The sequence below is a fragment of the Fopius arisanus genome, unplaced genomic scaffold (genome assembly GCF_000806365.1).
Source record: "Fopius arisanus strain USDA-PBARC FA_bdor unplaced genomic scaffold, ASM80636v1 scaffold00025, whole genome shotgun sequence".
Classification (NCBI taxonomy): Eukaryota; Metazoa; Arthropoda; class Insecta; order Hymenoptera; family Braconidae; genus Fopius; species Fopius arisanus.
The window spans coordinates 1,251,800-1,277,776 of record NW_011887764.1 but is presented as its reverse complement, the minus strand read 5'-3'; the positions used below and the strand labels follow the sequence as shown (position 1 = coordinate 1,277,776).

Below are 25,977 nucleotides of genomic sequence, written 5' to 3'. Positions count from 1 at the left end.
TAAATGAAGGGGTACAAACCTCGGCTTATCGGCCTTCGCCATTCCGAAGTTTTCAAGTTTGTGCTTTTCTCGTTCTTTCTTTGTACATTCGTTCTCGGTTTCTCTGTAAATGATGCAACATTTTCATTGATAAACGGAAAAAAAAGCGCATGCATTTTTTTTCCTGTTTCCAATAAAAATCGCTGGGTATTTACCTCAATTACTATATATTCTATGAATGGCTGATTGATTGCCAATTGCTTGGGGACATTTCTGCCATTGTTGCATCCTCATTATTCCCACGAATTGATAATTCAACATTTTTCACCGGCATTTTTTTTCTCGGTGCAATTTTTCCCGCAATTTTTCTCGCATTTTTTCCCGCAATTTTTGCCGCAATTTTTCCCGCATTTTTTTCCAAAAATTTTCCGCAATATTGCAATATCCCCGGGCGGATGTAACTGCAATGTGAAGAGCGTACAAAGCTACTGGAGAATTCGATCTATCGAGTGGACTATTAACTTGTCCTTAAACTTCGGTGCATCGCTTTGTGCGACATGCAATCTCTTGTTCAATGCGGTAGAGAGTAATTGAAATCGGACGCTATGCCATTGGAATTCTCGGATTTCAGGTGCCCCGGAAAATTGCAGGGCGCTTTGTTAATTTTCAACCGAAATTTGCGGTGAGTGTCCCAAAAAATTTCTAACCAGTGACATCCCCACTCAATTTCGGAGCGAATGTCTGGTGTACTTTACTGAAATCTCTCCTTTCCGTGTTGGTTTCCACAGCACATTCTGAATTCCACGAGTAATATTGCCCTCCGAAATTCTAATCTCACAAAATATACACAGTTTCACGTCCTTGAAAAGGTGAACTATAAAATTCGGTATGTAAATTCGGATTCGCGTCTTGCTCAGAAGCCCTCTCGTGTGGCACACATTCGATATTAAGAATTTCTGCATGAAGGGTTTTATTCCCTGTTTTATAGCCACTTAAAACTTTCGAGTATACGATATATTCTTTGATTCTGTTTTATGTGGCACACTGTCGTCGGTTTTACACATAAATATTTGAATACTTCTTCATTTATTTATTCACATGTTCGTTGCATGTCAAATATCTCTCAACATTTGTCCTGAATCCTGCAGTGTTCAGTCCCTGAATTGCGGGCTTTTTATTATTCCCTCTGTCGAAAAAATGGCGTATTGATTCATATATCTGGCGAATGAATTCGTACTTCCTGTATAGCGGAGGAAAAAAAGGATGGGGAAATGTCCGTGAAAATTCAGGGAAATTGGAGGGTACATACCTCACCACGATGGGAGTGTGCGGAGGTCCTAACGAGTTTCCGGGCCAACACTAGTTCTGCACAATCTCGGGGTGAGAGAGACCTGGGGATTGCCTCGGGGGATAGTGTGTGTGATGTCGTTACAGGAAGTGCCAGTGCCTCGGAAATACAGCCCTAGTACCGTTCGGAAACACTGAATTATGACTAATTATAACGCTCGGCGATCACAAGCGACTGAAATTTAACGACCTCTCGCCATCGTTAATTTTTTACGGGATTTTTTATTATTCGGGCTCGTTAATTTTCCCACTGGTTCATGTAATTTTTTCCCACTGGCGTTATATTGCATAATTGTTAATAATAATCAGCAATTATTATGCGTCAGTTACTCAATTTAGTTAATTTCGTCGGAGAAAAGAAGAAATTAATTATGAATATTCGCAGGTGTTTCAAATTGTTTGCGGGTGAAAGCTATTTTACACTGAAATTAATTTCAATGATATTTGAGATTTATTTTTTCGCAAGAAATTATATATCATCATCATGTTGGAATAACGGTAATTATACTTTCGCTGGTGTGGCTTTGGCTGATTGACAAATTTACTCATCCATATGAAATGTCACGCAAATGGTACTATTTCAATACCAATTTCTAATATTTTTTATCGCACATTTCATCATTGAAGATCGATAATCAGGCAGATCGATGGTTTGTACGAGGGGCTGTATCCTGCATTATCATGATTAATACGCTCGGATGATTTGAGTGTGCAACACCGACATTCCCTGATCACAATCACACACGGCGTTACCAAACATGCCATAATTATATAAATTCACAATTCCCACTTTTCAATCCATACATTACACTGTTTTGCGTATAAAAATGTATTTTTTTCTCTAAGAATTTCATAAAATTATTTTTATTGCGATATGAGTGTGAATTTTCTATAAATTTTTCTTAACATGTCTTTTTATATTTATTTATATTTATTTTACATTGCTTCAAGTCAGGAAGATCGTGTGGGGATTGATCCAGACTTTAAAAATCGTTAGATCTCACAACTCCACCCAGAAATCGAACCTGAAACCTATCCGCAGTGAGACCACGGTCTTACCCACTGCCCCAGGCCATCGGGAACTTCAAAATTTTCCCCAAAAAACAATTGTATCTATTTTTTACGAAAATATTCCATATTTTCTTCGTCGTTTATATAATTTATAAAAAATTGTACTCGAATATAAGGAATATTTCTGGGTCACGAAAACATCTTTCGCCAATTCTTTCAGAAATTCATCGGAAGACTTCGAAAATATCTTCAAAGACAAAAACTTTTCTATGCAGTACGTTATACTTCGTGTCAACTTTTGCCAGAGCACCGGGAGGTGCCATATTTCTTTCTATCCGGATTGGCAACGCTACATACAACTGTTTACTAGAATATGCAGTGTAGGCGACAGGTGGGCGCGGTGTGATCGAATAATTATGAGACAGTTATTACGTGGTATGATTATTATTCAGAATCAATCTATTATATCAGAGAAAATCATCGTGTCAATATAAACAAATGCGATGAATATTAATGCGCATGATCCTCACCATTCGCAATAACCCCAGTGCCATCTCTAAATATATCTCTCATTGTATTTTCAGTCAGAAACAATTCTATCATAATTTCAAGAATCACAAATTTTTATACAATTCTATGAAAATACTGTTCAATTACTTCGTAAATTATTTGATTAATAAATTTAACCAGCTTTATGCAATATCCTTTCAAAATTGTTAACAAAATCGACAATTACATCCACTCAAAATTAAATATCAAACATTGAATATTCACTCAGGAACCTCAAACATGATCTCGTCGAAAGCAATTTCTCGAGCAAAAGATTCATCCATTTTCCTCCTGCGACTATATTTGGATAGCTCTCCGGATATCGATCACCCTCGCCGAAGGGCCCATGTTCCAACCACGTGAGAAACCGTGAGAACCGCACCCCGTCGCAAGCTCCTTCCGATGGTTAATAAAATTGTAAAGTTCGCGCTCATAAATTTCACCTCCATACGCAGTTACAACGAAATACTGAGGCACTTCCGGCGATCGTGAATGCGGAAAATCACTGGCCTGACCCTTTTCTGGGAGATTAGTCGATGCAGCAGGTGAATGGACCGAGTGAAAAGTCGAACGACCACGGGAAACTATTGGCGGAACAATTGTTTCCGTGTCACTGAACAGCTGCATCCAGTCTCGACTCGATATTTCATCTGTTTCGATATGTCTAGGTTCTTCTGCCTCTATTTTTAGGGATTTCATATAGCGAGTCAGGTAGAAACTCTGATATGGAGTCTAGTGAAAGTCTATTCATTATATATCGATTATATTCGTCACTGCATGAACAGAATAGGAAAAAAAAATATCTGCGTATTTTTTTAATATTGCAGGACATGCTAATTTAATTTGATACATCTTTGGAAAATTACGCTTGAAATTTCAAGTGAAAAAACTTGAAATTTGTACCAACGAGAAAGTAACATGAAAATTCTGCGGAAGTCATTGCTGAATCGGTTAATTTCCTGAGTATTTCGGTAATTCTCGATTTTCATGGTTCCACTTAACATTGGACATTCATTTACATCTCATTCTTATTTCCCCTGAAAACCGTAATTTTCTTGAATTTTTACGATAAAGAAGAAATTCAGTGGCCGTTTCTAATTGCAATTCAATTGAAACTCACATTACAGAAAATTTAAATTACTTTATGACTTTCAAGAGATTTTCAACCGTATATATTAGATCTTTGAATGCTCATGTCGAATGCGTTTTAATCATTTGCAATATGATCTTGTCAAATAAAGCGATTTGAATTCAGCAGATTTTTTATTTCAACTTCAGTAAATACCGTTCGAATAAGATAAAATTCATGGAACTCCATTGAGTCGTTCTTGAGTTACCGACGATCAAACAGGTTCTATTTTGCCCTGAATGTCTATTGAGATCCAGTCAAAGAGTGCTCACACCATCTTGAGGATGTCATTAGGGGAGAAATAATGGTGAGCCTGTAGCAGGGAAGAAGTCTAAAGCTGACGCTAAGGACTTCAGCAGTTGATGTGCCAATGGAACAAAGCAATTTGAAGAATTGGGGTAAAAAGGGATGTACAAAAAGCGATTGTTTGTCAACAGGATGCCATGAATAATTTAATGATCACGAAAAACGTCTTCGTCTGCAAAGCTTAAACAAAAAAATCGCCAACACATGTATTGTTCTCGTTAGAAAAAAAAAGCAATACATGACACCCTCAAGATAAATGTTGCAATGTAACTTTTTTTTTGGTGGAAATTTCCAGTGTAAAGTTCATGTAGATGTGTTCCACCCTCCGCGGACACGAGATTCAGTTTGAAGTTTAAATTGTCCGGATAGAGTACATAAGATTTGAGTGGGATTGAACTTTATTTTAGTTGAGTCTGCTATTCTCTGCAATCGAGTTTGAACGACACGTGGAAGATTTAGTGACTGTAAGGAGCTCGCAACAACTTTGCTCGTGTTTTTGAGAAAGTGAACTTAAACTTAGACCTTATTGTTGGTGAGATCGATGTTACTGGGTAGTTGGAGACCATTGAGCGTGTGAAAACGGATCGGTATAAATGAAGAGTGTAAGGTTTTCATAAAAAATTTCTAATTATTCATCTAATTGATTGACAAGATCGTGTGAGACAATTTTCCAACTATTCATTTTTTATCAATTTATTATTAATGAATGAATGAATAAACTAATGCCATGTTTGCGAAAACATTCGATTCCCTCAATACCAAAAATTCGCAATATCTGAAGGGGCGATTGAAAAAGTCATCCCCAAGGATATGACCAAGCAGAACCGGGCATGCTCAAATCCCCGGGTTCACAGTATATAATGTTAAGAGGAAAGGGCGGAGTGGGCTCGATGTCCCGTGGGGAGGTGATAGCATCTTGAATCCTGGGTTCCCGCAGCGTCACCTGTCAGCGGGTGGTAGCCGACGTAGGGTTGTTATTTCTAGGTGAAGCTTAAGCCGACTCTGAAGCTTGGCACACGTACGAGAACGTTGAATTAGAGGGAAGGGATATGGCGAGCCTTCGGCCGTCAACGTGAGTCACGCAGGGTTTCCCCACCTCTTTGACCTCGCAAAGCTGCCGATATATTCCAACTGCTCGAGAATTCAAGCTTCTCTTAATTAATCACGAACAAATCCCTATCTCACTCCGATGACAGCTATCCAGACTGTACCATTTAACCCAGCTGATTGATTAATTTTTCATTCATTTGGAATAATTGCAGGCGAAGAAGGTGATGGCACGTACTACGCGCTCAAAACGAAAAATGGCGAATACGAGCGACGCTCAAACGTCTGCGAGCAGTCTACTGGCGAATACAACAGCAGGTCCATTCATCGATGCCAATGTATCGACGAGTTATGCAACTGAAGGATACAGTTTCAATTACACTGAGATTGTCAATAGTCTAGGTGGTGGTTATTCGCTTGATAGTGTTAATTACACAGAGCTGTGGATTGATGTGTGGAATACTACCGAGCGGAGTAATACTACGGCGAGGTTGAATGCAACAATATTGCCGCATGGGGGCTATTGTGATGAATGGGAATCTGCACAGCACAAGCTCTTTCAGGTAAGAAGCCATTGGGATAAATGCTCAATCTAGAACAATACACGTTTCAACATTCACATCCACCAAAACTGATATTAAGCAACCTAAGGTTTTCCTCCATAGAACCTGACATCCTTCCCTTCCATAACTTCCAAAGACAACTATATCAATAAAATGTGAGTAATATAGAGTTGCCGTTACTTCGAGATTGCATGACTCTTGTAATTGATCGGTAATTGATGAAGTTGATTAAATTGGTCAGATGCAATCGACGATGTGAGGCAATAGCCTGTGAGAGATCTAGCACGGATATTGCAAAAATCCTTTCGAACGTCTTCCCTGTCTCCACTCGCTTTAGAATTCATCTCCACTGCTCGAAACTATATCGTCCCCGAAAACCTCAAAATCCAGTTGATCCAGTCCGTTCCGAGGTTTTGCGGTTGAGCCCACAATCAAAGTAGTCTCACGGAGTCGAATTAAACTTACGTCCACTCCTTGCCTCCATGTCGGACTATTGGGTTCACCACATCTCTTAATGCCCATAATCCTGATGAATCGCTTCCCCCGAGTACTTCGGGGAAGCGATTAATCAATCATACGCAAGATGTAGAGTATCATATGACAAATCTGTCTGAAATGTAACTTTCAGGCGGCCAATCTCTTCTTCGCCGCAGCCTTTCTCGTACCGAGATCCTTCAAAGCATCAGTACTGGCATTGCGGACATGCCTGACAGCTGGCTTTATGCTGGCAGCACTATGGGCTGGCATAACAATTTGTGCCCTTGACGCTATGCTCTGGTGTTTAGCACTTGGCCTCTTAAATGGCATACATTCACTTATATTAGCCTGTCGTTTTCTACCACCAGCCCTCAGTCCGGAATTGGCCGAGCTTTATCTCAAACTCTTTAAGCCATATCGCGTGAGCAAGAAACACTTCCAAGAACTTGCCAAAGAAGCGAGAATACTCAAATTGGATCCTGGACAGACTTATGCAACTGAGGGAGTTTCCGCAGCTGACGAGAGGCTATCGATATTACTACGTGGCAAGTGAGTTTTTATTTTTCTTCTTTTGTTAATGAATATTCAATTGGAAATGGGTAGACAAATTTTTATCGTCGTTGGGTACTTTTAGTGGTGTGGAAGAAAGCCAGAGATCGAGTAATTTGCCTTGAGTTCTGCTGTTTCTAAAGATGGGTGATAACACTTGTGAAGTATTTGCTGTTGAGTATTCAGGGACTATTTTCAGGTTGTTGTGATTTTCCGAGGAAATGCAATCACCTTTTATGACCGGGTGAGGAAATGATGGGGGTATTGATAAGGGTTTTTTAAATTAAGATTCTGGGGATTGATTGCAAAAGATTGCATCGAGCCATTTTACATGGAATTCACAGTTTTGTTGTGAAGTCATTAAATGGGGGAATTTGAGCTCATTTTCGTCGAGTTGGTGATTAATATCTTTCAATGCTAGGGAGACAAGAACGTTTTCTCAGAGCATTTACGTATGCCTAATGAACACTCATAAAGAAATTTTACCGTTCTTATCGTAAGAAAATTCTGGACAGCTTTAACTGAGAAGGATTTCAGTGGAATTTTGCTATTAATTAATGGAGACGCTGAATTGAGTAATTTTTAATTGCGGAGATGAGATTGAAGTATTGTTGAATGCCATTGAAAAATAATGTGCTCAAAATTGGTTATCTCAATCAATTCCTCCTCGTTTTTATTGAAGATTGAAAGTAACGTGCGACGGTACACATCTGCACTACATCCGAGCTTATCAGTTCGTTGATTCCCCCGAGTGGGAGGCAACACATGAGAACCTGGACGATGTCTTCCAAGTAACAATACGAGCCGAGGAGACAAGCACTTATATATGCTGGACACGACTGAAACTACTGCGAGTACTGCGCCATCGTCCTTTGTTGAAGGTTGTATTGACCACCTTAATTGGCAAGGACATAACGTCCAAGTTGTACGCACTCAATGAGCAGTTGGCTGGGGTTGCGGCGGCCCATGAAAACGCTGTTTCCAATCCCTATCGGGGAATAGCTAGAAGCGTCAGTGTTGATGCCGTTGATACGGAAACTGCTGGACGAGTTAGATCTCATACGTGGAAAGAAAGGCGATACAGTAATCCACGTAGCTATCTTTGAACAATTCCTTGGATGATTTGAATTATTACACCGAGAGAAACATACACTTTTGCCAAGAATTGATTTGTACTCAATTTCTCAGAAGCTATTGGATTATCTCTTTAAAGGGGAAAAGTTTCTGTTTTTTTTTTAAATGGAAAAATCAATCCTCAATTATCATGAAAAAATGGAATTTTTCAAAATTTTCAAGACGGAGGAGAAATTTTGTGATTGTTTTCAAATTGAATGGGAACTCATATAATAAAAAATTGGGACGATCTTGTGACTATGATTTCAAGAAATGATCACGAAATGATCATGAATACCGATCGCAGTAAATTATATTGCAATTAGCCCTCACAGAGTTCCAAAATCCATTTTATGTTGAAACGGTAAAAATTCCCATGTCATGAATAAACTGATTATTCCCTTTCCGCGGATTCGGTTTCATTGAAATCTAATGGAAATCGCCTGTAGATGACTCAACTTTGTGAATATGTTTTTGAATTAAAAAAAAAATATATCTATATATATATATATATTTTTAATAAATGAGTTCTTTGTAATAAATGAATTCTTGACAAAAATATATTTTTTCTCCGGCCGGAAGACCCTAGATATTCAAACCCATTAAATTCCAGGGAACTCGCCACAGCCTTATGGCCACCAGTACTGGACTCCAGTGGTGGCTAATCATTTTCCGTCGACATCACCATTCGTACCAAACCAAAACCTCGGATACACACTGTTGCCTCAAGGTGTGACATTCTCACCACCTCGTATACCCACTGCCACACATCCACCTTTAACAAGACAACGTAGTGTGGGCGGGGGTTCTGGTGGCGACTACACCCTATTGCCCACTACCCCCAAGCTCGAACGCAAGCGCTCGAAAAAAGGAGCTCGTGAGGTGAGAATTTTCCATTTTCTAACGACCCACTAATCTTTCTATACATTATCCCCTGGCCATTAACCGACCAAGCCTTAGATCTTACCAAGAGATAAATTAAATGAAAAATAGTATGCTCAATACGATCCATTTAACTTTCCGAACCTCCAACCGATGTGAATAACTAAAATAATAATTAACAAATCACAAATATTTAAAAATTCGGATAAACATTTTTAGTTTAATCGGTACAGGATAATGTGTTGATCATATAAAAGAGGTACACAGGGTACATGATATGTGGCGAAAGATAACTGACACAAATTAGTTAGTGAATAAATTAATAAATTGCCCCGACTTTAAATCTGCATCCAATTCGTGAATTAAGATAAGCCCTTTTGGCTTAGCCCCAATTCTCGATGAATATATTCTAGATGAAGAGAGATAACCAAAATTTTAGATGAATCCTTTTAATGGTCCACATGTCGCTCTACAAAAAAGATATTCCTGGAAATCCCTGTATTTCTCTTCTTTTACGATATAGCTATCAAGAACTGATACCGAGCGAAATGCACTTAGCCTAGTTTATCAATTCACTGCAGCAGACATCGCTAATGATGTTATTTTTTGGATTAACTAAATAACTAGACCGGGTGTAATAATAATGAGAAAGAAATCTGCAATATTATAGATATATTCCCTTCCTCTTCTCCAAATTCTTTGAAATAAACGCGCTAGCTATAAGTAGATTAATTATTAATAAAACGGTTTTCTTCCATTTTCTCAGGAGAATCCATAAAATTGAACTGAATGTTAATAATTTTTTTGGAAAAATTACGGCATTTTTATTGAATTTTTGGCTCAGTGTATAGAAGGGCGTGCAATTTGCGCGAATTATTGTATAGAAGAAATAATTCTTTTGGTAATTTTGCTATTTAATGACCCACAGGTGACATTTGAAACACCTGTATGACGTTCGCTCGACGGGGAAGGCCCTGCCAGTGTACCACTTTTATCACTGTCTCCGCAGCGTATCGCCTAGCCCCGTCGGACTCACCATGACACACGGAAGATTCAACTAACGAGGTATGTTCTGTGAGTGTTTTCAAAGTGAAAATGGATCAACTGTGGGTGGCCTAAGAGAGAGAAAAAAAGAGAGAGAGAAAAAAAAATAAACGATTGAATTGAAATAAAAATCTAACGTGTTCTTCCAACACTTTAACGAGTGTCAGTTAACCAAGGACATGCCTCACCTCCTCGGAAATCACTTGTAAATTCACCGAGAGGGAAAATGGAACGGAAAATAACGTATAAAAAGGAAAATAAAACGAGTGCAGGGAAATCCGGATGGGGATTTCCATGCTGGGACAATTGTTCGTTGAATTTTTTATACTCGCGAGTGGGTGACTGCCACAAATGTCCAACGTTTTTGGTCATTATCGATCGTGTGCTGTTGATATTATAGTGAAATGAAAGAGACTGGAGGGAATGGAAGCTTGAGAAAATAAAAAGCGAAAGCGAATGAGACTATTATGAACACCATCCCCCTTGTGTATACCTTTTAAATCGACTGTGATTATAATAACGGATATAAATTGTTAAGGGTATGAAAAGGACAAATTATCAATGAAAAAAATATATTGAAATAGCTTGAACGCAACGTCCCCGGCGCAACGTTTGGGGTGCGGTTTCTCGGGGATTCCCCCTTTCGTCTGTCCACGTGTCACATTTTTATGTCGTCATGACACGCGCATCCCTCTTACCGACGAGCGAAAATAAAACACTAAATGGAGAAATAAAAAATATTCAACTCGTTTCTCGCGGATGAATAAATATTGTTGTTATACTGAAAAAATTGCGTGACAATATATGTTCCTTTGGATTTTTCGGGGAGGTGATGAAATAGTACATGGGGGGTACTTTTGTACTCAAGTGAAAAATAATGAAAAAAATATAAAACGCTTTTGCCTAGATGTTGCTCAAATAAAACGTACAAATTCAGTACGGAATCGAATAACATATCTATATATAGATCGCCTTGGAATTTATTTCCACATTTTATAAACTCCAGGGAATGTCAAGGGATGAAATTCAACGGAGGGAGGGGAAAAAAAAAACAATCATGGAGGGTTCAGGAGTCGGCAATTGCGAGACAATTTTTTATTCGCCCTGTACTCCCACAAGTCCTCGATCAACTATACAAAAAATATCACCTTCTCTGAGGATCCTAGGCTGATGGAAAAAGATATCCTCGAACAAGTTCTACAAAAAAAATTCATTCGACTGTTAAAAAAATCGATTATACTTCAATTTGATTAATTATATTTCTTTGAGACTCAGAATTCATTGACACATCTTATTATTCAGGTACAAAAATTCAATTCAATCAAATTATTCAATTGAAAGTGGTTTTACTCCTGCCATTATCAGACAAATATCTACTTACTCATTATTTTCTGTTCTCTGAGTATCGTACATTGGGACGTTGCGTTCATGCATGAAAAAATAAATGAATAATTATAGTGAATCAGCTACAAGCCCGAGTAATGCAGTGCTATTATGGTAAATACTCATTGTGATAAATTAATAAACGAAATTCAAACAGAATGAAAGGTATATTGACGAGGACGGAGTTAATCCGGTGAACAAGTATCGATGAGTTCCTTTTTCCCGTTATCTGTTGAGCTATTCCTTTGGAGGTCGAACGATTTGATCTGAATGCGATTGAATGAGACGAGTTTATTTGGGATTTATACATAAGTGCTTCGTTATGAAGTAGAACGAGGTAGTTAACTTAAGTTTAATGAAAACGAAATAAGCCTGCGATTTAAGTGCTTCGTGAAAAGGAGGAGAGTAGTTTGTAGGGGTGGATGATAATGAAATCCGAGGATTTCCGATTTATAGTCGGAAATACCTTAGGGGAGAATGCGGGGAATTGGGTATTCGCAATTGAGATCTTCGATTAAATGCTGTTACAAAAAATTACCCCGGAAATATGCGAATTACAGAGAAATTTACCCTGAGGCTCATTTCATTAATTTTTATCCTGACATTGTAGTAAAAATTACAATATCTTTCGCTACACTCACAATTACAATGTCAGAGTGAATTTTCCTGTTAATTTTTTTTCGTGCTCACGACTGAAATCGTTATGTATCATACTTGTTTTTATTTTAAAAATTGACATAAACTGACGCAGAAGTAAATAATGAAAAAATGCAAAAATCGAATGTCAACGCCCATTCCTCGGCAGAAATATGCGACAGGACAATTTATCCCCCAAAAAAGCGAGTAGAGATGATAAATCACGTATGTTTGTATGTTTCTATGTTTTATATAAGTCCCAATGAGTGTCAGAGCGAGAGTGAGAAAGAAAAGATAATGGGGATTGAATAAATAAAAAATAACCTTTTGCAATGAAGCCTGGGAGTTGGATATTTCCTTTGTCAGTCTTGTCTTGTTAAAGATGACAGTTAACGTCGGATTTGACGGGGTGTGTCGTTGTTGGTACGACCTCGGAGGGGTTACAAATTCCCTCGTAACTAAAACACACACATGGTGGGGAAAAAAAATATACAGGCGTTACGTGGCTGGAATAATGGGAGAGAATGAACTGACATTGCTCGTCTACCATGTTGCATTACATAGAGCGTTGAGCACACGTACCTTGCGCCCGAACATTTGCACACGTGACAAATTACATTATTTACGGTACAGTGAGTCGTGGAAACCCTGAGTAAACATCAAAGGAACTCAGGAGGGTAACGAGGCAAGTGCGATATTTTTGATAATTGTGGCTTCATGGGGGAAAAGAGGGCTTCTGAATGGTAACGTCAACCCCATTTTTTTTTTACTCGACAAATTTACATTTTAAACTCTTGTAAATCACGTTTTATCAATGTTTTTACCTCCTCCAATGCTCATTGAGCGTTGAATATCATCCCCTGATCGTGTGGATTCATCTCATCTCGTTGGTGATGTCATTGAATATCCTCGATGCACATGTATGCGACTATTGGCTCGATACCAACACCCTGTTCACGGAAATACTGAATTTATCCGTGAGGGTTCGATTTTAAAAGTTGATTTATTTACGCATCACTGATTCCACCCGGATGCATCAGCCAGTACAATTTTTTCATAGATTTCTGAACATGTCTACTTCATTCCCCTTTTAACATCCTTTATTTTCCGAATGTCTGGCACTCTATTTTTTGGATGAGAAACTTGTGCATCATTTCAGAATAATTCGTCTCCTATTTTCCATTGCAATCATAAATATTCACGGATGGTGAATTAATATATCCATGTATTCTATCCATTTTAGATTGAGAAAAATGAATATATTCATTCATGAATATATTTGTTGCACGGTAAACCCTATTTATTAATTAATGAATTTATGTTGAAGAGAAATTAATGAATACAGGTGAAATTTTTAGAATGAATATGGAAATTCCTCAAGGAAATTCACTGCCTCAAACGTAACGTCAACTAGCCATTTTCCATTTATTATTATACCTTTAATTATCATGACATAAATTACCAGGAGTAGTAATTGGAGCGAAAACATCAGAACCTCTCCCATTGAATAAAATTGACGCAGTAAGAGCCCTGATAGACCACAGAATCCACAAACACGTGACATTTGCGTAACACGTGATGTCTACCAGATACTAAAATCTCTAGAGTAACCTCCCCATATTATGCAACATCGTATCCTAGAAATATGAATTTCCCATTTTCCAAACCAACAACGACAAATCTCATATCTCTGGCAGTATAAAAGCCATTCCCCACTTGACGTGAGTATATTTTTCCCCGTGCTATCTTCCCTTGTGCAATAGAAGGAATGATAAAAAAGGGGAGTGTATGGATGATCGAGTTGACGATTGTTGTGAATAAAGAGAAGCAGACAGTATGTGCGTTGCGAGCAAAACGAAGTAAAACATTCACGCTGTATGTTATTAAGTGATAAACATAGGATAAGTATTTATTACTATTATTATATGTTCGTTGACTATTATGTTAGAAATAAAATGATGGAACGAGAAAGAGCGTTGACGTGAGGCCCTTCTATCAGCCCTTTTGCCTATCTCAACTCCAATTTTCCTCACTTTAATTCATTTTTTCAATCTCAATTTTTCATTATGATATATTTATTGGTATTTTATTGCTGAGCATAACTTGAAATTTCTAGACTGGAATTCAGAAAATTTGATATTATTTTGAAATTCCATTGCACTTGATATTTAAGTATGTTAATTTGTTTGGTTCCACTTATTTATTTCCTATAAGAGACTTATGAATTTTAAACCTGGAGAATTCGGGGGAATTCACTGCCCCGGAAATCCCTTCTCTGTGATTGTCTTTTGGGTGGGTCAATGGTGTTACTTGGTGGTATGTGTTTTGGAGACCGCCATCGACTCGAGTCACGTTCTTCATATCGATGAATGGGAGCAGAGCCAAATTATCATCCCGAGAAATCTTGATCCGGAGCTTTGGGTTGACACCATTTATCCACTAAAAGCAAGGGAGATTCAGATAAGTAGAATTTTTATTCAAAATATTGAAGTCTTAATGAAATTCGAATTACATTTTTTTACATGTTTTTTTTTTTCTGTGGTGGAGAAAATTAATATCATTCCTGAGGCAAATATATGTAGAATATATATATGTATGTAATCGTTATATATATTATAATTATAGAGTATTCATAAAATACTATAAATAATTATGGAATGGTTGCGAAAAAAAATTTCGGCTGAAAACAGAAAAATTACAGAAACAAGGAAAACACTCTTGCAAGCTCTTTTATTTTCAAAAAAAAATTAAAACTCATATGTCGATGAAGATAATGCATTGCAATTCCAGAATTATTTTCCACTCTATTCACGGGTTTGTGTGGTCGGGAAAATACCGGCGACAGAAAAATTCCATTCGAATCGAATATTTATTTTGAATGGAGTGATATGAATATTCATCCCTCTAGGCTTTCATTTTAAGTGGCTGTGACATATTGATTCTTACATTTACATTCCCGTCGTTATTCATTTTTCGCGTGCCGACGAAAATATTTTTCCGTCCAGATTCATTGCGCCCGATTTATTGGTGAACAGGTTTGATTTAATGAACTATTGCTTGGAAGATAGATCAGTGGTTAATTTTATTTTTATTCGCTTTATTCAGATACTCAGCACAATGAGACATCAATATTTTTCAAGTTCCTCTTCGTAATCCACGTGTTCCTGAATATTCACAAATTCTCTATCACTCAATTCCCATCGTTCCACTCCACAAACCTAAAGACTTTCTCTGAATCAAAAAAGGTTAAATCCCCGTTTTTCAATTTCCAACGATGCGTTTCCCAAAAAACTCAATCAATCCTTTATCCCAAAGAGCAATAACAACCAAAACCAATTGTAAACCCATATAAATTATTTTCTAAACAAAAAATTTCAAATTCATTCATTAATGAATAGTTCCTGGAATTCCGAGAAATTTTCGCAAAGAGTAATATTAATAATGAATCCATTCATATTCCTTACCTGTCCCATCACTCCCCGTTCCTTAAAAATCACATCCGATTCATCCTCGTAGTCTTCCTCAGAATCTTCATAATCCCGATGTCGCTTGTCCCATTTTTTCAAATAGCGTTGATGCTTTCCACCCCTGCGATGTTTTGGTAATTCAATTTCTATGGTATAAGGCTCCTCATCAGCGACATGATGTGACGCATACCGACTCGAGTACTGACTAAAGCAAAAATAAAAATCCAAAAAAAGATAAAAAATAAATATCGAGCAGTTTGAAACGTTCGGTAATTGCCAAAGCCGTGTTGCTCACATATGCAATGTTGTATCGAAAACTAGGGCGTGTCGGAGAGCGGACTCTGTGAAAATACCCTCAAAGCCCTTGTGAACTTCATGCCCTATGATTTTCTATGTGCAGCAGTTCAACGGCAAATATCTGTATTCCAAGCCCAGTGAAACCGAAATCCCCATTACCAACGGTATAAACGCGTGAGAGCGCAATTTTCCCCATTCGTCAGCGAAAACTGAGAGGCTAACGAGGAAAACACATTCATTAACGTTTCACGATTAATATTCCCTCTTCACTGTACCACTTTTGTTGATAATAAAAATATTGCTCTGATTTCACTCGCTCTAGAGTGATTTTTTCATTCTGTCAATTCCAGAAACTGTAGAAATATCTCTGATGCTTTATTCACTCATTAACATTTATCCCCTGGAGGTAAAATTTTTTCTCATTTGGTTTTCACTGAATTATTCCAATTAATTACATCATGTTTAAATAATTCATGAACATAATTGTAATTCTTTTATCTTTTTTTCCTATTGAATGCATTCTACAGCTTATATGTCTGTTATTTATTTAGTACATCGTAATTCTTTTGATAATGTGATTATTTATTAAGTAAACTATTTTATTTGAGAATATTTCCTTTTTACTGGAATTTTAAGAACGTCATCGCTAGGAATTTCCATGATGTCGGCTCGGACCTAGACCGATACTACTATCACTGAAACAAGTCACCGGATAATTTGCCCAATTTTTTCCAACACTCACCATTTCGATCGGCGATATTTCCGTGGTCTCTTGAATCGATACCAAGGTAGTCGTGAAAACGGATGCCATCGAGCCTTCGAACTATGAAATTTCCAGGGTCGTACGTATTTCCGCGCTTCCGGTAATTGCACTAGTTCCAAGAGTACCACAATGACCGTGAACAAGAACAAAATCTACGGATAAAAATATTCCATCAATATCATCCCAACTGTTAACGAAAGGTCAGAGGGATCGAACTCATTACTTGAATATTCATTCTCCGAGAAAACGTGAGTGACTTCATTTGAACGATCCATTCCCCACGAGAGAATCACTCATTTCCCGAATCTCCACTAGTCACTGAATCCAGATGGGCACGAACTCCATGAAATCTAGTCCAGGTAGTTGGACTTTATATCGCCCCCACCTGAGAAAAATCCACCAACAATGACCAGTGAAAATTAGAAGAATTTCCTCTTCACCGTCGATGGCCCCAGAATTGCAGAGTCATCTCCATTCCCCGTAAACCGCCTTTCTTCTCCGTTTCTTTAATCGCATATCGTCCAGCGTAATGCCCTATTCTACGATGGAAGCTCCTCATTATTTACCATTTCCAACCTCTCGGAAAAGCTGCCACTCACCGCGATTATTTTCCATTGAATTTAACCCCAGTTACTAGAGATGCCAAGGTTAAACTCTCCGTAAAATTATACCAAGTTTCCGGAGAAAAGTCGATTAGCATCGCCATAAATTCAACTATCACGCGGGACTGCGCTGTAATTTGAATCCTCAAGCGGAAAACTTTCCGGCTAATTCCGTTGGCTTCGATCTTAACCCGTAAATAACGATCATTTAGACTAAAATGTTGGAAAATATTCCCATGAATTCAGAATAATTATTTATTTTTTCATGGAGGGCTTTCACTCTACCCTCGAAGAGTGAAGGAGGTCTCAGAGAAAGCACCGTGACCCTCCAGTTCGTTATGCTCGTCACTTAGCTGCCTACTGTTTTTATAGCGGATGTAACTCAAGCGAGAGTCAAGGTGAGTGTAAAACCTTTTTTAAGGTGAACTTCCACCATCGACTTGGTCTCCACTGATTGGGGGCTATTTTAATTTGAATGATAGATCGCTTGTCGGAATTGCAGGTTTCAGAAGGCTTGCTATACTTGAAGAAAGAACATCTTGAAGGGCGGCCTTGCGATCAACGAGTGTGCTCTATCTTTGGAGTAGCGTAATTGATGATCATTTAGCAAACATTTACCGCTGGTGAAAGATGATTTATGCGCAAGTGAAAGTTTCAATGCAAACGTGCTCCTCATTCCAAAGATCGATGTCGAGGAGTTCTCATTTGAGTGAGTTTTGGAGTTAGTGTACGTAAGATGTATGAGGATGCTGCGAACCCACACAAATCATCAAACGATTCGGATATAGAGTTTATCTCCTAGCCACGTCGATGTGCATTTAATTGTTTTTGTTTAAATAAACTCCTTCAAATCACATAGGTTTTCTAATTCTCCGATCATCAGCTGAATCAATAAATCGGTGGGTTTGAATAAATTCGATATAGCGGTTTGTAAATAGTGGATTTTGGACTTCGTCCAGGTCTTGGAAAATGTGCAACTTCTTTAGTTTTGAGGGTGGACTTTGGATAATGGAAAATGTCATCTTGGCTTTGACTAACTCGGAGTATAAATCGTCAGTGGAGCCTGCTGACAAGACATTCACGAATGCCGGGGATTGATCATGACTAAGACTTGGAATTTTCAGTGGAGCGGAAGTCAGGTCAGTATCAGTCATCTACGTTCACCGTAGTATCTTTTCCTTCCAGCAGTTGTCAGAGACACACACTATCAATCCTGCTGGAATAAGGTCAGCCAAAGATCAAGACCAGCCAACACCGAGGCATGATCCTTGGTCGAAATGGTGGGTACGGGGATAGCTGACGGAATGATCAATGCATCAGGATATGTCAGAGTTCGTAACATTCAAAACTCGGAAAATTCGATTGTCACATGCTATTTATTGACCGTGGACAACTGCTGATATAATCTCTCATTTATTCATTATTCATCGTATAATTTGTGAAATCTAATCTGTGAGGAAGATCTGATAAATAAACTACAAAACATATTGCGGTCAAATAAATCACATCGGAAAGAAGACTAGAATGTGGCACAAAGCGATTTTCCTAAACCTCGCAGGGCATCTACTTTCAGATTAGTCTCAATTTACCTTATTACAACAATATGCAAATAGCGCTTTGTAAAATAATTATAAAAGTTGATCGAGTACTTCTCATCGTTTCGTAGAAAGATTACTCTGGAATGAAGACTGGTATTATAAATTTATGACTAGCAGTTGAAAATTTCTTGGTGATGAGATTCTCACACATCTCCATCAAGCAATTGCACCCCCAATCCCCTTTGCACAAGTATATAAATCATTGTTATCGAGTAGCGATGCCCCTATGAGTCCTCTTTAATTAACTTTTGCCCTTAATCCCATCGAATGTTTACGTCTAAGTTTACTCGCGTGCAGGAACACTTTATGTACTATCCTGATTCAACTCGATACAGTCTGTAGGCTTTATCTCTAGCCACCAGTCATTTGGATAATGGTACTTTTGTAGCTCGATACCCTCACGTGGAACCGGCATTAGACGCCCACCAAATTGTTTTGCTGGTAATGGCGGTATTGCCAATTGTGGCGGGAAGCACTGGAGACTTGGTGATAACTCACAATCCGGAGGGAGAACGCGTCTGGTCCAACCGACTCTTCTCACCATTTGCGTCTACGAAGAACAATTCAATGTAGCTGTTGAAGACAAACGAGCGAGCCACATTAACTTACCACTGTATCCTCCTCGAACACAACAATCTCGAGTTTAGGAGCATCCTCACCGACTTCGTGCTCCTGCACTCTGTATATCCCTGAGGCGTATAAATATGAAGCACTCAAGCCTTCTTCCCTGAAGGCTTTTGTGATAAGTCCGTCATCTCTTAATGTATCCACCATACAGAGTTCGACTTTGCGTGCCCAGGGGAGGGCACGCCCTATGCGCACCTGACCCCACAGTGCTCCAAAGCACAGAAAATGAACGAGTCCGAGCTTTGCCAGTACTAAGTGAGCTCTATTTTTTAATAAAACATACTGAGATAAATATATATAGATATTAAAGGTAATCTCATTCAAATGTTTAATGACAAAGTGTGGAGATATTTTTATCGACTGATAGTAATTGACCGACTGATAATAACTTATCATCAGGCGGTATATTATTAACAGTCGGTAAATTTATCACAACTCGATTGAAGAGATTGCCAAATTTGAATTCACCTGTAACCCAGATCATGAAGTCGCTCTGTAAATTGCTCCGGAACACTACACGGCGGCCGCGGAGGATCCTCATTTAAAAGTCGTAACCAGAACAATACGAGAATGGTGGAGAATGCTACAATTGCACGTAGTGGTGTGACACGAAATCTTCTCGGTGGCCAAGTATTCATGTCGGTAATTGATAAATTGGGAAGACATCTAGTCTTGACGATTCTCCAATAGAATTCTATACCAGAAGAGTGCAGCGACAAATAGAAATGCTGTTAGCTCGCGGAGTGGCGTAAGTCGGAATCTCGTTGGTGGATATGTACTCATGTCGATAATCTGCATTGACAGCGAGAATATCAGTGATGACAGGTGTAATAAATTAAAGCGCGGGGACGTAATCAATTGGCGCATGCTAGTTGTGACAGTCATTCAATCAGTCCACTGGAGTTTACGATATTGGAGATGATTTGAGGGCAGACGAAAAGCGGGGGAAATATCGTCACTTATATAATGTCAAAAGGGCGTATGAGTCGCGGATTGGGAATAATGATCTAGCGGTTAAAAATTACTTACATGAATTATGGAAGTCTGCATGATATGCCAGCCGATGAATATTTAATGGGAAACTCGAAATTACACCACTTTTACCATCCTCGATAACTCTGTTGTGATTCTACAGTGGATGATAGATGCACACCACTTGAAAAAATCTGGCAACGCTGGAAGGCAGATTGATTTTAACACTGCTTTACCGACAGAGTACAGGGGTAATTGGACAGTGGTGCACTCTGAATGGTCGGATGCATATTCCCCCAAGGAATTTCAAGCTATTATGCGCGAACGCCAGGGATGAAGATTTCGGTGATGAAAATAAATACCGAGATGTTGTAGTTTCATTTTTTATGCTAATTCAATGTTCGCATCATCTCGGATGGATTGAGGACTAATTAATGAAAGTTGTATCACTAAATTTAGAATCTACTTCATTCGTCGTGAGTACTAATCTCCCTTCTTATCATCACTTCGCCCAAAATGATGGAAGGGATATCAGGTGGATAAATACAGAGAATTTATAGCCTGAGATAACCACGTGCCTTTTTAACGAATTTACAAGGGACAATAATTTCGGGAACGATAAGCAACTCTTTCTATGTTCCGCGAAATACTATCATTATTTCATCAAATCGAAATCAAATACACGGCGGGAAATTCCAATTTAATACGTGTAGTATAAAAAGATATAAATAGAATGAGGCTCTAATTTTTTTGCAATACAGTATATTTTTTGTACGCTCTAACACTGGCTCTTTTCAGTTGCTCCATCAAACCACATTTGAACATTATTTCATAGATCATACTCATATTACTCTATCTCCACTATATTGTAGGGAAGTTTTGCAATTCCCTTTCAAGAAGAATCAGCCAAATCGACATTTATTGCATCGATTCATTAAATACTGCACTCTCTCTGAAATCCGTGCGTAATGCCCTTTATTCGCATATTCAACAGAAAAAATAATCTTACAAGTCCAATGAATTGATAAGATTTTCAACATTTTTTCAGCATTTTATTATGGACTAAATCGAATGTTTGTATTATAAATTAAAAGAACCTTCCCTTTACTTCGAAATACAATTGACAAAAATTTCTATGATCTTGTGAAGAATTTATGAAAATATGTGAAATGTATACTAAATTATAAATTAATCGAGAAAAATTGATTGGCGATTAGAAAGTTGAGATAGCGAACCAATTTTCACGTAAGCAATCATATGAAATCGACTAGATGAATTTTTTCTCACGTTGTACATGGAGGGCATCTCATCTCCTAGGTCACATGACATGATGTCAAATCTACACTTGCCACTGATCCACGTGCCACCAAAGTTGAACGCTCCCCAACCAGTTTACCAAGTATTCTATTGTATTAACTCCTGACGTCAGATGATTTCTCTCTCACCACCACGTGTTCTCTACAACCCCACACCTTAACAATACCCAACCGGTTCTCACATCTATCCGTAAAAAGTATTACGATAAAAAAAAAAAGCGATTGATCGACAATTACTGGTGGTTCGATTTGGTATTGATACACTAGCTGGTCAAGCGGGTGAAGGAATTTTTCACTGGCACGATAATCGTTTCGTTTGATTTCCTCGGTAGCACGTCTTTAGCGGCTTACGATTGGTAGAAATTAATGGAAATAAAACATGAGATTTTCCACGGTAATGAACCTCTCCCGGGGATAACTCAAACGGTGCTGTATTATACACCATCTTCCGCTCTTTGAATAAAACCCGACGTTGCAGACAGTTAGAAAGCGCGAATTATTTGCGTTAAATAATGTAGCATTTCCACTCGGGTATTATACCACATTGGTATGTCACTCGTGGCTTGATTAATGGCACTATAAAAATTCCAGGTACTCTCCTTTTAAATGCATCCTTTTGACTCAACCGGACCAATAATGTTACGGCGAGTGCGGAGTTAACAACAAGTGGGTCACGCATCGAATGACACCAAATGCCTTTTTTCTTTTGGTTTGTGGGGTTGGTTTGTTGCTCCCAGCCATTCACCGTTTTTTCACCAGTACCTTACACCTGTGATCCTTATGACGCTCATTTCACCCTCACGTCCCTCATGAAAGGTCTCAATAAAATTACTATTCCATTTCTTATTACAATCAATTCAGTACATTAATTTTTATAATCATGAATTTTCTACACATTCAGACACATGAATAGTAATTGAATTCAACTTAAGTATTCAACCTGTTATTTCTCTATCACCATTAATTAAATCTCTAATATCTATTAAACATATAATGAAAGTAAATATCAAATAAATTGCATCCACATCATATTATACAAAAAATGAAATCATTTACGCACATTTTCTCGGTGTACGATAAAAGTTAAATGAAATTCCATAATCACAGAGTCACCTCGAACGGAATATAACTCTCCAATTAATAACCATCCCTTTGCATTCCCAACCTTCACCATGCAAGTTAACCATTTTTCTTCTCATCATTCTTTCCTTCACGGTGAACGAAAATGATGTATACATGATCGACAAGTGGAAAAAGTCGGAGATTGATCGCACAGAGTCCACAGGCTGAACGAGGTTGGATTAGTGGTTTATCTCGTCATCTCGGGAGTCTCCCCAATGCAATGGTGAATAAACGAGCCAGTCGATGGTGATGCCCTGTTCTCATATCGACGAGTGTTGTTTTAACGTTGTGTATATGGGATAGTGAGAAGAGAGGAGTGAGGTGAGGGTGATGGATCCAGTATGAGAAACGCGAGTTGCATTTGGAATTGGTTGGGTTGTTGGGGCGTACGTATAAAAGTGTTTCGTGGATTCCGAGGGGGTAAAAAGTATTGGGCGCGATGGCCGCGCACCAAAAGGCACCACAAAGGATGCCGACCCGCGAACTCAGCACAACAAGCTGAGAGTTATATTCGCATTAAAATATTGATCATTCGGTTTATCATTCAACCCATTTTTCTATCTTTCCATCCTCCGGCTATTCTTCAAAGATATCCACGAAAATGCAATTTTTCTTAATCTTTTCTTTGGGTAACGCCAGTTTGCGTTCTTCCTCCATCCAATCATAAACATAAAACGGGCTCACATTTTCATATTAACTGACAGATTCGCTGAATTGTGTTTTTCCCTTCGAGTTTCTTGTATTAATACAAAATTTTCACATAAATACTGAGAAATTTTATAACGCAATATTGTAAAAACTACTTTCGGTGAGACTGAGTTCCAAAAGGTGCATGATGTGACAATTTCCATAGTATTTACTGTTCGAGTTGTAAATAATTAATGCAGCGGAAAAGAAAGATCACCGAGAAAGAAAGGCGATTCAGTGGTTGTGCACTAGAATTTTTTCATATGCACCTAATTATAGCATAGCAATGAAACCTCATTAGGAGTCATTCATCGCCTTCACCAGTTCATTAGTCACATCGACATGAGCGTTATTTCTGCATCAGATAACCCAACAATAACCCCACAAAAAACGCTGTACGCATTCTTATGAAGCTGCATTGACCAGATGGTTTACGTCGCCGGCAGTGTAACGCCGGCTGTCGCGAAAACGCGTATGACTTGCCGACAGTGCATGATCCTCCCACTCTATCTTATTGAACCCGACACGCACGTGATAGCCTTTTTATTTTTAATTAAAACGTGATAAAGCTGTTGTTACATGGCATCATCAACAAATGACAGGCATCGATGGAGCCGAGAAAAATCCAGTGGATCTTTATTTTTCCCATACTCAACTGCTTGGGGAAATGGTGGCCATTGGACGTCCCTCGGCATCGCTAATGGCGTCGCTAATTATACCGGGGCACGCGATCGCATCGAGGATGGTTGGGTGGAACCGATCTGGCGACGTGGATGCCGAAGATGTCTGAGGATCGAGGTCGGTATTAAACTTCCACGTGATCTGTCGTTATACAGAGCGATTACTTCGTCCGATCACGTTTCGCTTTATGGTGGGAATACATCTATAAGCCCTAGCAATCGTTATAAATATGATTTATCACCTTTCCCAGCATCAGATAAGAAATTTCGAAATTAGAGGATAATTTTAATATGCTGATGTAGGAGAATTCAATTTTATTAACTTCTCTTGAGACCTCCGTCTGACCCTTACAGCACTCAGTCTCAATCTCTCATGTAGTTTTCATTCATTCCCTGATTCAACTGGACGACAATTACATTCTGTGGGAGTTCTAATCGGGAAAGGGGGTGAAATACAGAACGTGGGGTTCGGAGGCCATCAAGAAAGTCCAAAATTCCATCAGAGCAGCCTGAAACCCTTCTTAGAACCTCAACTTGACCGCCAGAGCCTCCCAAAAATCCTGATTCGCTCGTCGACTCTTCTCCTGCCCCTCCGAAGTTCATTTCACCCTCCCAAGCCCTCAATAAACCCCTACGACCTTCATTTAACTCTATACCCTCTTCACCCTGATCTCAATGTCATCCAGATCGTGTCCCACAAGACGACAAATAATCACCCATCAATCAATACTTGACAGACATGCTACACTGCGCACAACCAACAAAAATCCCAACAGAAGGTTAAAAAAATCCATAGAAAAAGCCATTTCCACTGACAGCATGTTGATTTTAATTATTTAAGTCACCTGTCCAAACGGGAAAACAGATATACACCGCCGAGGAGTGAGAAATACTCCGGATAACTCATTCGATGTTTGAGATATGGAAAGCGCTCGAGGCATTTGTCGGCGTCGCAAAAGATGTACAAAGAATTATCGCTCACTTGCAGTGCGCTCTTGCGCATTCTGCGGAGGGTGATGTGGAATGGGGGTGGGGGAGGAGGGGAGGCTGCACTCTTCTGCGTGGCAACGATACGTGAAGGGGGTACGTGCAACAGGAGTAGCTGGATTGGTTGCAAAATCAATATGGCCGGTGTGCATCAATCGAGGATATAATTGACGGGGTAATTGGTGCGCTTTCATACACACCCGAACGAGTCACACGACGCGCATCGACAACGACCCTTTCAAATGCCAAGGGGGAGGGAAAAAGTAGTCAACCCACGAAATAAACGCATATAGGGAAAGCTGGAGTCGTTTGACTCCTTCGGGCGGTTCTGGAAGAATTTTATACGGGTCTATAAGAAAATTGTTGAGTGAAGAAAAGATTATTTATGACCGGTGTCTCAATGTCCTCCACCTCGAGGACTTCATTCGATTAACATTCCGCGGGAAAATGGGTTTAATTGAAATTTAACGAGATGAATAAACTGGTGTACGTAATAAATTGCGGGATGAGGAGGGTTTTTTTTTGGGGGGGGCTTTTTGCATGATGAATGTTGAATTTTTTTTTCGAATATTAAGAAAAATATTTTTCACGGCGGGATAGGTACTGAAAAATTAGATATCTTCGTCTTTTTTAATCTAAGATAATGGAGCCAAGTTGGAGGGGAGGATCATCAATTAAAAAACACTAATGGGCAAATGGAAATTTTTTGAAACTACTCATTGTCCATTGAAATTCTTGATTTTTCCAAAATATGAAGAATTACTCGTAATTTGTGTTCATATCTCGGCGCAATGACCTCAAATTTAGTGTGTAAGTAATTAACAGTAATTGAGTTTCCGAAGAT

The 25,977-nt window shown here is 38.7% G+C and overlaps 3 protein-coding genes across 3 annotated transcripts in view; 1 reads left to right on the top strand and 2 right to left on the bottom strand.

Moving 5' to 3' along the window:
- The window catches only part of LOC105264830 (blood vessel epicardial substance-like), a 30,339-nt gene extending 19,428 nt beyond the window's left edge, over positions 1-10,911 (top strand). The window contains exons 2-6 of the mRNA XM_011301975.1: positions 5,584-5,931; positions 6,560-6,957; positions 7,640-8,049; positions 8,684-8,952; positions 9,881-10,911. Of these exons, the coding sequence (XP_011300277.1) occupies positions 5,596-5,931; positions 6,560-6,957; positions 7,640-8,049; positions 8,684-8,952; positions 9,881-9,904 (1,437 nt within the window). The 5' untranslated portion in view covers positions 5,584-5,595 and the 3' untranslated portion in view covers positions 9,905-10,911. The remainder of the gene's footprint in view (positions 1-5,583; positions 5,932-6,559; positions 6,958-7,639; positions 8,050-8,683; positions 8,953-9,880) is intronic.
- Positions 10,912-11,051: 140 nt separating this feature from the next.
- Positions 11,052-16,981, bottom strand: LOC105264831 (uncharacterized). Its single transcript, XM_011301976.1, has 4 exons — positions 16,766-16,981; positions 16,522-16,694; positions 15,480-15,687; positions 11,052-14,454 (listed from the first exon to the last, which is right to left on the bottom strand). Exons 1-4 carry the CDS (start codon positions 16,802-16,804, stop codon positions 14,212-14,214), a joined length of 663 nt encoding a protein of 220 aa, XP_011300278.1. The 5' UTR covers positions 16,805-16,981; the 3' UTR covers positions 11,052-14,211.
- Positions 16,982-18,501: 1,520 nt separating this feature from the next.
- Positions 18,502-20,530, bottom strand: LOC105264832 (uncharacterized). The gene is made up of 4 exons (XM_011301977.1): positions 20,399-20,530; positions 19,838-20,161; positions 19,352-19,631; positions 18,502-19,292 (listed from the first exon to the last, which is right to left on the bottom strand). Exons 2-4 carry the CDS (start codon positions 20,005-20,007, stop codon positions 19,047-19,049), a joined length of 696 nt encoding a protein of 231 aa, XP_011300279.1. The 5' UTR covers positions 20,008-20,161; positions 20,399-20,530; the 3' UTR covers positions 18,502-19,046.
- Positions 20,531-25,977: the final 5,447 nt, after the last annotated feature.

Coding starts and splice junctions, on each gene's coding strand:
- LOC105264831 (XM_011301976.1), bottom strand. CDS start 16,804: ATGAAGTCACTCACGTTTTCTCGGAGAATGAATATTCAA. Junction 16,695..16,765: donor CTCGGAGAATGAATATTCAA/GTAATGAGTTCG, acceptor TTTTATCCGTAG/ATTTTGTTCTTGTTCACGGT. Junction 14,455..15,479: donor AACGGGGAGTGATGGGACAG/GTAAGGAATATG, acceptor CCTTGCTTTTAG/TGGATAAATGGTGTCAACCC.
- LOC105264832 (XM_011301977.1), bottom strand. CDS start 20,007: ATGAATACTTGGCCACCGAGAAGATTTCGTGTCACACCACTACGTGCA. Junction 19,632..19,837: donor CTTCATGATCTGGGTTACAG/GTGAATTCAAAT, acceptor ATTAAAAAATAG/AGCTCACTTAGTACTGGCAA. Junction 19,293..19,351: donor TGTTCGAGGAGGATACAGTG/GTAAGTTAATGT, acceptor TGTTCTTCGTAG/ACGCAAATGGTGAGAAGAGT.